Source organism: Diabrotica virgifera, chromosome 1 (genome assembly GCF_917563875.1).
Source record: "Diabrotica virgifera virgifera chromosome 1, PGI_DIABVI_V3a".
NCBI lineage: Eukaryota > Metazoa > Arthropoda > Insecta > Coleoptera > Chrysomelidae > Diabrotica > Diabrotica virgifera.
The window spans coordinates 114,307,665-114,319,880 of record NC_065443.1 but is presented as its reverse complement, the minus strand read 5'-3'; the positions used below and the strand labels follow the sequence as shown (position 1 = coordinate 114,319,880).

Below are 12,216 nucleotides of genomic sequence, written 5' to 3'. Positions count from 1 at the left end.
ACCCTTGCTCGGGAAATCAAATGTATCTAAAAAAAATTAAGTAACAGCTTTCTAACAAAACAATCTTAGCACTAAACGGAAACAAAGATACTGGTAAGTATTAAAACATTTTTTGAAAAATCTTTCTGAAAGTGAAAATAAAGACTACTCTCTATGGGAACAACTAAAACTGGGTATGCTTTACAAAAAAATGTATCCAGAACAAACTTCTTCTCTATAAGGCAATACTACTACAAGTCTGGATGTACAGGATTTAATTCTGGGGAACTGCCAGTAACACATAATATGCAAAGACTACAAAGATTCCAATCCAAAGTCTTTCATGATGTCCGATTTTTTTAGTACCACTACCAAATATCACGCTAAACTTAAAATTCTTACAATGAAGATAGCTAAAGCTTGAGTACACATAGATAGATCCAACCAAATAAATAAAAACAATTAATGTATGTAAAATGTATGTTAGTCTTCTTCCACTTGCAGAAGATATTTTCAGTTGTTTGTGCCACTGTGAACTTAAGATCTCTAATATTAACCGATGATAAATTTATGAAAACTGATTTTAAATATTAAAAACTTTCAGAGATATTTCAATTTTCGAAACATCTTATAAAAGAGTGAAAAATATTCAGAGACACCTTACAGCCATAAACCAGTAAAACTAAAATATTTAATGTTTTTGTATAAATTAATATTAATATTTATGAACTTTTTAAATATATCTTTAAAAATTTTATGATAAATAAAATGTTTTTGAGTAAAGGCAATATTTTTTTTGTATGGTAATAGAAAAGATTAATATTTGAAATCATATACAGCATCACATTTTATAAATTATAATCTTTTTATTATAAAAATAGTAATACCGTGTGTCTACGGATGGGGTGCCCAAGAGGAAAAACTTTTCTATTTTCAATTTTAGCGAAAAATGTCATTCTTGATAAAAACTTTTGCTTGTTCTAAAACCCCATAAAATGAACTAAAATTCAAGTTTTTCAAATCCTGCTTATTTTTATAGCCAATTTTATGTAAATCCCTATAAATTTTTGCACTAAGTTCGAAATTGTAACAATAATAACTTGGGAGAACAACCCTTTCACTTCTCTGGATTACGAAGCCAGACTTTGTCGTTCTCCTTGAATCATCCAATTATTTATTAATTAAATAATTATTAATACAACAATTTTAATAATGAAATTTATCACAAGATAAATTCTTTATTGATAGCTTAACATTGTCAAAAAAATTGACAATTCGCAAATGATTTATCGAAGTTGATAGTTACTAAGCTACATTGTGGCTTGGCAACACTAGATTATTGTTAAGATTTCAAACTTAGTGCAAAAATTTACATAAAATAGGGATTTACATAAAATTGGCTACAAAATTAAGCAGGATTTAAAAAACTTGAATTTTATTTCGTTTTATGGGGTTTTAGAACAAGCAAAACTTTTTATCAATAATGACATTTTTCGCTAAAATTGAAAATAAAAAAGTTTTTCCTCTTGGGCACCCCAACCGTGGACACACTGTATATAATTATAATACTAAAATCACAATAAAGATGCACTAGAAAGAAACAAACACAAGACATGATGAATGTTATGAGGAGCACTCACAAATCATGATTTACAAAGTTTATACATTGTAAATCATGATTCGGGAGTGCTATTTGTATCATTCAACATGTCTTGGGTTGTTTATTTCTGGTGCATCTTTATTGTGAGTTTAGTATAAGAGAATTACAAGTTTTATGTTAAATCTTCTGAATCAAATTTTTGTTAGGTATCATGTCACTCTTACTAATTTTATCCCATAAACACTTTGAAATAATACATTTTTTAGTTCCATGACTGTTATCAATTGTTGGATATCATATTGGCTACCATATTCGCTATTGTGGCTTTATTGACAGCAGCTCTAACTAATGATGATGGAGTCGATTTTCCATACTATGGTCTTAGATTGTTCAGCTATGATTGTGAGATTCTACCAGAACCACATTTACCTTGGATCTTTCTCTGAATTATCAAATGCAAAAGTTCATATTTTTTAGGGTGTTTCATACCTAAGTATTATTGACCTAAGTATTCCAGCTTGTGTCTCTTTAGTCAAATGGAAATTATTATATGAAACTCTACAAGAACACATTCATATTATAATCAATTAAGTATATTAATTTTAATCACAAATGTTTATTGGTTGAGAGAGTGACTTTTTTACTTATGCTCAATCAAATATTTTTACTATTTTCTGTTAGTTTTTTAATAGTTATTTATGATATAAGTGTTAAAAGTACACATTTAAGGCACGCATGTGAAAGTCTGCAATTCACATGAGTGCCTTAAAAATGTACTTTTTAACACACATATACAATATTTTTTCTGCAAACGTAATTACAGAATAATATCTACAAAAACTTTTTTCTACAGCCGTGTTAAAAATTCAATTTTTAGCACTCCATAAGAGCATTAAAAATGCTACTTTAAGGCACAAGTGCTTTAAAATTTTTATGGCACTGCAATTCGTATTGACCGTATAGACAATTTTGATGTAATGTCACAAAAATATAAAAATGGAATGTCAGTCAAGTTCAAGTAAAAGTTTTTGTAGATATTGTCCTGTAATTACGTTTGTAGAAAAAATATTGTATGATATGCGTGTTAAAAAGTACATTTTTAAGGCACTCATGTGAATTGCAGAACTCGCTATCGCTCATTCTGCAAACTTTCACATGCGTGCCTTAAATGTGTACTTTTAACACTTATATCATAAATAACTATTACTTGAACTGACATTCCATTTTTATATTTTTTTGACATTACATCAAAATTGCCTATTGGGACCGTGCAAGTTCGGCAAAGCGACCTCTATTTCTACGCTCTGTACTTTTATTCGCAGTTTTAATTATATTGGCCAATTATATTAGTCCTGGTTGCTGGATAATTGTCAAGACCATAGTCCAAAAAAATAATAAGAATAAAAAATAAGATGCAGGTTATGTTTAGCAAACGTAAACAATTGTATGTAGTAAATAAAATCAGTTATTAAAATGCAGTACTGCAAGCAAAATACAATTAATTAAATTTACCTTTATATAATAATTGCATATCATATCAATATTGTGGAGCAATATATAATTTTTCTGCGTCAATGACAGAAGGTATGAAATATACGTCAATTTGACAATTTCAATTGACAATATGAATTATTTAAGATAGATGCAATATTTCTCCGCGACTCGCGCACGGTCGTTTCTCGTTTCCCTTTCCAAGTACTTGCACACCGCGAATACAGTCAATACGAACTGCAGTGCCATAAAATTTTTAAAGCACTAGTGCCTTAAGGTAGCGTTTTTAACGCTGGTATAGAGTGCTGAAAGTTGCATTTTTAACACGGTTGTAGAAAAAATAAATTTTATGTATATTTTATCTAAAAAAGTATTTAAGCACTTAAATATTTTTTCAAAAATAGAATATTTTTATGAACTTCTTTAATTCTTTTTTATTTTAACTTTAATGCAATCTGTTATCATTATAACAATATGACAGATATAAAAAATGACACAGTGGGAACTACACTCAGGGGTGAGAACTCTTTACATATTTATATTAATTTAGTCTACATTACCATATTTCTGACTTTTTTACAAATTAGTAACTACTATCTACTTCCCAGTGGTGTAGAGATCTGTAACTTTTCTTAACCCTCTAGTGCCCTAGTTTGCCTCAAGGCGGACCATAATAAAAATTTCCATGCTTACTATTTAAGTATTTTATAGCTGCAATACCGAAACCAGCCTCTGGACTAGATCAGATAAGCATCCAGCTTTTAAAAGTTTGGGTGATCAGACAGATTTTTACCCTATAATTTTCAGTTTAGCATGATATTTGGTAGTGGTACTAAAAACATCGGACATCATAAAAGACTTCGGATTAGAATCTTAATAGTTTTTGCATATTTGTATTACTGGCAGTTCCCCAGATTTAAATCCTGTACATCCAGACTTGTCGTAGTATTGCCTTATAGAGAAGAAGTTTGTTCTGGATACATTTTTTTGTAAAGCATGCCCAGTTTTAGTTGTTCCCATAGAGAGTAGTCTTTATTTTCACTTTCAGAAAGATTTTTCAAAAAATGTTTTAATACTTACCAGTATCTTTGTTTCCGTTTAGTGCTAAGATTGTTTTGTTAGAAAGCTGTTACTTAATTTTTTTTTAGATACATTTGATTTCCCGAGCAAGGGTCATCTTTATCAACTGCTACCCTAATTAAAAAGAGATTGTTGAGTTACTTTATATTATTATATTTTTTAGATACCTGCAATTTCCATCTACAAACTTTAATGGATCTCCAAATTATTAGAGTACCAACCAAAGTATGTAGGTACTATAAAAATTATATGTAACTTTTTAATATTTTAGATTTATTTTGATATTTTTGTAATTAATTTTTGATTTTGTAATTCATTGTAAGATATACATGATTTGTGTTTATTGTATTTTATTTATTAATATTTTTATTTGAACACATATAAAATTATATCACTATATATTATAAAAGTATGAAATAAATTGATTTGTATTTGACAATAAGTTTTTAATTCACTACACTAAGTTTGCAGCAATAACATTTCTTCGTATTCTCTATACATGTAACATACAACCATTATTTCGATTTTCCTCATCTGGAATCATTTTCGTTGGAACTTTATTATGTTCTTCACTTCTTCATTGTTTTAAAAAGAAAGATGTTCTTTCATAATCATATGAAATGTTTGAAATCAAAAAATATATTATAATGTTTGAAGTTTGTATTTCACTACACTAAATATGCAGCAATAACATTTCTTCATATTCTCTGTCCTTCACATACAATTATTTCGATTTACCTCATCTTGAAACATCATTGGAACTTCAAGATGTTCTTCACTTCACTATCTAAAAGAGGAAGACATTCAATCATACTATCCAATGTAACACAGAAAATAAATATAATGTTTGCATTTTTAGCAATTTTTGCACGATGTACCACGTAAAGTTGATACACAATTAAAAGTGACTGATTAAAAAAGCATAAAATAAGTTTTGTTTCAACTTTATAACAGTAAGAAGTACATGATCAAGTGCGTTCATAACAAGTCTATCCCTTTCGAATCCCTATGCAGTAGCTATTTCAACACTTTCAACAATCACATTTAGAAGTTCAAAGGATTGTATTTCTGTAACTGTACTTGATTCAGCATTGTTTTTAATTAGATCCATACATTTAATTGTTTAGGTAAAAAAATTGTTTCATTCAAAGATGACACATTCACAAATATGACTTTGAGTCTCACTTAAACAGAATTTTTCTTGAGGATAATCTGGTTTTTACTAAAAATTTCAGAAGAATCGTTTTTACAAGTTGACACATTTGATTCTGAAAAGTCTTGGATAGTTTACTGGCTTTCAATTAAACAGGAATTCCATTTCCAATAACCTGGCTTTCTTTACATTCTCTAGTTTTTTGAGTTGTTGTATATTTTCATGTCTTTTGAGAGACCTTTTTAAAATAATTTTTTTAACTGTATTGGTACTTTTTTTATGACTTTAGCAAAGGAATTGCATTTGGCCTTAATCATGCATCTTTTGTTGGCAAATCTAATTAATAAAGAGGTAACATTTAATCATAAGCTTTGAAAACAGATCAAAAGTAACCTTAAAAGTACATGGCAGTTTATAAATGTCTATTGTATAATAATAATTAGCTTTCTTAAAATGAAGTGAACTCTTGTGATAGGATAAACATGTTTTAATTGTAATACTTACAGTTTTCCAGTCGTTTAATTGATCATTTTCATTTTATTCCCAAAATAAACAGTTACAACCACATAACCCCATTTGTAATAGGTGAACAAATTCGTTATTTATATGTTATTTATGCGACTTTTGCTGTTGAATCCAATTTTAGCACATTTAAAATATATTAAATATTGTTAGCAAATCGATTTTGTTCACTAATATCTTTAGAAAACGGCATTATAAGCAGAAAAAAACAAACTTTTCTATATGTAAACATTGTAAATGTCAGCACAATAGGTCCCGACGGCGGCCATGACACTTTGGCAGTTAGGAGGGGGTACGATTACGGTTTATCCCAATAGTGAACTACATAATAACGTGTGATCCAAAATTATTGTCACCATAGGTGGCTCTGAACGACAGAGATAGCTATACAATGCATGTCTATTTTTAATTCAGATATATTTTCCAGTTTACGTCAACTTTGCAGTGTCCGTCAACTTAACAAGAAAAGTAAGGTTATGTAGAGATCTTGTTTGGTTTTATTTATTATTGTTACTTATAATTTTGTTAATTATTTTTATTTTTGTTTAAAGTTCTGGTTTTGGCTGATTTTTTATGTTTTATAATGTTAATAAAAATTAATTGATAAATCAATGATATAAATTCAGATTAAAACAAGACATACGTAATTTTTTGCACGGCTAGCTTTGATCCCAATAATTGTGGATCACTCGTTATGTCACCGATAATAAACAGGCCCGTTTCGCGATTCAAAAGTTTATATAGGCAACACAAATTACACGCCGCTAATATTCGGGTCAGGATCTAGAAACGAGTGTATTTATAAAAATGAAAAATGACATTCAACACGACCACTACAACCGACAACACGAGGTCACCTGTAAAGTAAAAGAAAACAATCAAAATCATAATAAAATTATTTATTTTGAAAGAAAATTCAAATTTTCTATTCAGTATTCTTGTTAACTAAGTGTTGTTTACAAACTGTGCTAAATATATTGATTATTAATTACTAATTTTCACCTACTTTTATTTAAAAATTTCTATGGAATCTCAGAGCCTTTTAGGATCTCACAATACTGTTTTAAATAGTAGTGGAAGTACTGCTACCGTCACAGATGAAGAATGGACTGAAGAATCAAGTAACAGTTCTTATTCTGATTCAGACAGGTTGTTATTTAATTGTTTAGCCATTATTTTCTTAAATTTATTTAATATGCTCTACAGGCCTTGTAGACCTAGGGATTTACAATTTTACATAATACACATGACAGTATATACGAATGTCTTATATATAATTTTATTTAATGTCTAAGTAAAAGTTGCTGCACTAGGGTTCCCCACTGTATCCTCTTTTTCACTTTCCAGTCTGTAATGTCCATAGATCCTATATCTTCCTGAAACTTTTTGTGCCATCTTTTCCTTGGTCTACCTCATCTTCTTGTCCCAACTGGGCTTCTTAGCAGTATCTTCTTTGGCATTCTTGCCCTATCTATTCTCTCGACATGACCTTCCCACCTGATTCGTTGTGCCTTTGTGTACCTTCTTCCTTGCCTTGTGCAACCGTCTTCCATGTTTTCCCCCTGAAAATAGCTCTCAGATCCTTCCGTTCCCACCATTCTATCATTTCTTCTTCTGTTTTATTTAGCACCCAGATCCCATATCCATATGTGACTTTTGCTCTTATTATCACTTTGTATATTCTGGTTTTTGTCTTTCTCGATACATACTTTGACTTTAATAATTTTCTTAAACTGTCATCCTTTTGAGTTTTAACTTTAGCATAAGTTCAGGTTGTCTTTCTGTGTTTTCTAGCACCATCTATTTTGTTTTTTCTCAATTTATTTCTAGGCTGAATTTTTTGCTTCTCTCACTAATCTTCTCTTTAATTTGTTATTCAATTTTGCCAGCAGTGTAAGGTCCTTGGCGTATGCCATGCATTGATGATCGTTAGAGTAGATTGCTTTTTGAGTTTCTATTCTGCTGTTCCTTACAATTATTTCCAAAACCAGATTAAATAACACTGTTGATAGAAGGTCACCTTGTCTAAGTCCTTTTTTAACTACAAACTCTTCTGATTTATGACTGTTCCATACTGTTTTGTTGCTTGTCTTATTTAAGATGATTCTTATTAGCTTGATTAGTTTTTCTGGTATTTTAGTTGTCTTAATACTTCGTATATTTCATCAATTTTATGATAAACCTGTTTAAAATCTACGATAGCACATATTTCTTTTATGTTAAAATATTTGTTCTGACATCGATCTGATATTTCTAAAGCCTGCTTGTTAGTCTCCTATTAGTGTCTATGCTTATACCTGTAAATTACATTCCTAAAAAGTAATTTTAATTTTTAGCACAATTCCAGAATGGGAACCCTACGTAGACGACTTTACTGGAGAGTTGTTATATATAGAATGCCATCCATTCGTTGTACAGAATAAAGACAGTAAAATAAATAAAGTTACAACATCAGAACCACTTACTAGAACAAACCTGAGACGAAGTACTAGGGGAAAGTTTTTAAAACTATTACGGAGACGAGACAGTAAAAGAAAAAGCAAGAAAAATCATAAATCAGTGGATATTAGTGAAACAAATACTTCTAAAGTGAAGTTTCAGGTAAATATATACCTACACAGGTTTTGTGATGTACTTTATTTTGTTCCTTTATATCATTATTCTCTTTTTAAATTCTATAATCAGTCGAGATATGCTCAAATTTTGATGTCAAGATATTCCTGTATACTAGAATAATAATAAAGAATATATTCTTCATAGCAGAAGTCCTTCAAATACCTGGTAGCAGTTTTAAAGTGCTCTAGATAATATTCTTTTAATTATGTTGCATGTCATTAATATCATTTCTACATCCCTACGGTATAAACAATTACTTAGGAATTTTTCTTCTTTTGACTGGTTTTACAACGCAGGGTGAGTCTTCGCTGCATCCACTATAGCCCTCCATCTTTTATGAGTTTGTGCTTCCATTTATCTTCCATAAATCAGCTTCAACACCATCCTTCCATCTTTTTCTGGGCAGCCTATTGATGTTCTACCATCTGGTCTCTCAAAAAAACACTGTCTTTAACACTCTGTCTTCGTCTGATCTTACCACATGACCAGTCCATCATATCCAGTTAGCTTGTACATATCTGACGATGTTTACAGTACAGAGTCACTTCAGCATTGCAGTGCCTTTTCCACTCTCTTGTCAATTCATATCTTTCAGGGCTAAATATCATTTGAGAACCTTCCTTTCAAACACCAGCGGTTTATTTCCTGCTGATGTAGAGTCCATGTTTTACTTCCATATGTAACAAATAGACAAATAATTTACATATACAGTCTTAATTTAGATTGTCTTTGTAGTAGCTAAGATCTTAATAATGATGATAGGGAGTACAATGTTCTACTCTCTGCAGCTATCCTTGCTGAGACTTTTTTTCTATGTAGTTGTCATCTGTGATTATCACCCCCAGATATTTAACCCTTTCATTGCTGACAAAATGTGCCTAATGTGACCTAGGTACTAACTTGTTTTTTACTGCATTTTCATTGTAGTGTTTTGGTCGAAATGGCCCTGGAATTGCTTCATCCATAATATGAATATAAACTGACGTTATAAAAACACTTTTATACAGGGTGTCCCCGAAAATAGTGCGTTCCTTAAAGGTATAGGTAGAAGGCACAGTGTAGAGCAAAAAAGTCTTATAACATTTTTTTTTAAATTCAGCCGTTTGACCAAAAAATAAAAATACATTTTGATATGCAAATTGAAGTCTGGCAACAACGTGCCATTCAAAAATTTAAAAATAGTCAATTAAAAATAGTAGGTTTGTAGGTCAATTGTATCTGGTAGGTAAGGAATGTAAATATCAACAACTTCTGCAGGGGTCTAGTGTTTACATTTTTCCACCCTGTCCGTGGTCGTCCCCTCACATCAAACAAACCAAGAATTTGGTTATTGGCATTTTGTTATTGACATTGGATATTTTGCATAATTGGTTATCTAGTTTTATTCTATACCAAAAGAACGGGTATTTCTTATTTCACCCGTGTTGAGCTGCCCCCCCCCCCCACTTGCAAAAATTAAAAAACAATTTATGAGCTATTTATGAGCTCTCATATTCCGCAAACTAAAAATTTTGAGCTCGTTCCACTGAGCAGGAATTTGATACTGTAGTGCAGCCCCCCCCACTACTTAAAAATAGGAATATTGAATTGGTTTTTGCGGCAGAATTACGAGCTATTTATGAGCTCTTGAAATTATATAGTTTCGATTTTTGAGCTCATCCCCTTCACCCCCAAACAACCCTTTAATTGATTTAACGTAAGAAAAAAATGCTGAGAAAACTTAAAATATATCGTATTGCGGATATAATTCCTATAGCGTATATACTCTAAGAGTAAACTATTAAATCACGTGCATTTCGATTGTTGAGCTACAACCCCTTCGCAAGAAAACCACCCTATCTTCCTGGCTTAAGAGAAAGTTGTACTTAAAATGCATTAAATTAATTATTTGGCGACTTCATATCATTTAATAATTTATAAGCTTCCAAATTACGCGCATTTAAATCAGTAAATTGCAATTTATTTTGTATAGTGCAGTCACTGAAAGTAAAAATCAACGATTACCTTCAATTTCGATGAACCTTCATCGATTTTCACGAAAATTGGTCAGTGGTTAGATTAGACCTCAAGAAACAAAGGTAACATGGTACCACCTTGCGCCTTTACCCTGAGGGTGGAAATTCGCCCCTTCTCGGGGGTGAAAATTATTTTATAAAAAATAACTGCACAAATCTATAAAAGAACAAATTATAAGCAAAATTTATTATATAAAGTTATTAAAATAAGTCAATACTTTTTAAGTTATTAAAGATCAAAAATTTTAATTATTCATGAAAAAAATGCATGTTTTGAAGCGGTTTTTCATAAATCACTGAAAAACTGTAAGTTTTTACAAAAAGGTTAATAATAGTTTTACTCGTATAGCTTATATTCTAAGAATAAACTCTTAAATCACGCGCCTTTCGATTATTGAGCTACAACCCCTTCGCAAGAAAACCATCCCATATTCCCGGCTTAAGAGAGAGTTGTACTTAAAATAATTTATATTAATTATTTGGCGACTAGATATCGTTTAATAATTTATGAGCTCGCAAAATATACGCATCTCAATTATTGAATTGCCATTTTCTTTCTATAGTGCAGTCACTGAGGGTAAAAATCAACTATGACCTTCAATTTCGGTAAATCTCCATTCATTTTCACGAAAATTGGTGAGCGGATTTTGATGCTATCAACTTTTTCTGGAGCTCATTTTTGATAGGTATTTCTAAGTACTTTGACAAGTATTTAGTACCTAAGTGTTATAAAATGTATTTCTTTCGCGTTATTTAAGATTGAATCCTTAGATTTAAACAGTCGCAGAAAAAAATATACATTTAATTACCAATTACTTACTTTAAATTAACATTAAAGGGTTTTTCAAGTAAGCAATTTATTATATTTTTTATTTGCTTCAATTTTAGTGATGAACACTTTTTTGTAAAAACTTACAGTTTTTGAGTTATTTATGAAAAATCGCTTTAAAGCATGCATTTTCTTTCACACAAATTAAAATATTTGATCTTTAATAACTCAAAAAGTATTGATTTATTTTAATCACATTATATAACAAATTTTGCTTACAATTTCTGCTTTCTCGATTTGTGGGGTTATTTTTAATAAAGTAATTTTCACCCCCGAGAAGGGGTGACATATACCCCAGGTTAAAACTTTTTTGCGAACCCCTTTCTTGCGAAGGGGTTGTAGCTCTATAATCGAAAGGCGCGTGATTTAAGAGTTTATTCTTAGAATATAAGCTATACGAATTAAACTACTATTAACTTTTTTGTAAAAACTTACAGTTTTTCAGTGGTTTACGAAAAACCGCTTCATAACATGCATTTTTTTTCACGAATAATTAAAATCTTTGATCTTTAATAACTTAAAAAGTATTGACTTATTTTATTAACTTTATATAATAAATTTTGCTTTTAATTTGTTCTTTTATTGATTTGTGCAGTTATTTTTAATAAAATAATTTTCACCTCCGAGAAGGGGCGGTATCGACCCTCAGGGTAAAGGCGCAAGGTGGTACCATGTCACCTTTGTTTCTTGACGTATCCTCTAACAACTGCCCAATTTTCGTGAAAATCGATGAAGGTTCACCGAAATTGAAGGTAATCGTTGATTTTTACCTTCAGTGACTGCACTATACAAAATAAATTGCAATTTACTGATCTAAATGCGCGTAATTTGGAAGCTTATAAATTATTCAATGATATGTAGTCGCCAAATAATTAGTTTAATGCATTTTAAGTACAACTTTCTCTTAAGCCGGGAAGATAGGGTGGTTTTC

At 30.4% G+C, this 12,216-nt stretch overlaps 1 protein-coding gene and 1 long non-coding RNA gene across 3 annotated transcripts in view; one reads left to right on the top strand and one right to left on the bottom strand.

The window, feature by feature from the left end:
• Positions 1-4,483: 4,483 nt before the first annotated feature.
• On the bottom strand, positions 4,484-6,084 carry LOC126890489 (uncharacterized). The gene is made up of 2 exons (XR_007700338.1): positions 5,808-6,084; positions 4,484-4,937 (listed from the first exon to the last, which is right to left on the bottom strand). It is a non-coding gene; the product is annotated as an uncharacterized LOC126890489 (long non-coding RNA).
• The window catches only part of LOC114347943 (protein inturned), a 27,069-nt gene continuing 20,914 nt past the window's right edge, over positions 6,062-12,216 (top strand). Inside the window, exons 1-2 of one of the 2 annotated variants that reach the window (XM_050659451.1) lie at positions 6,062-6,293; positions 8,162-8,426. Coding sequence is in view for 1 of the 2 variants with exons in the window: in XM_050659442.1 (XP_050515399.1) it covers positions 6,850-6,974; positions 8,162-8,426 (390 nt within the window). In the remaining variant the exon portion in view is untranslated. Of the gene's footprint in view, positions 6,294-6,475; positions 6,975-8,161; positions 8,427-12,216 lie in introns of those variants that run through there. The other variant, XM_050659442.1, reaches the window with a different exon arrangement.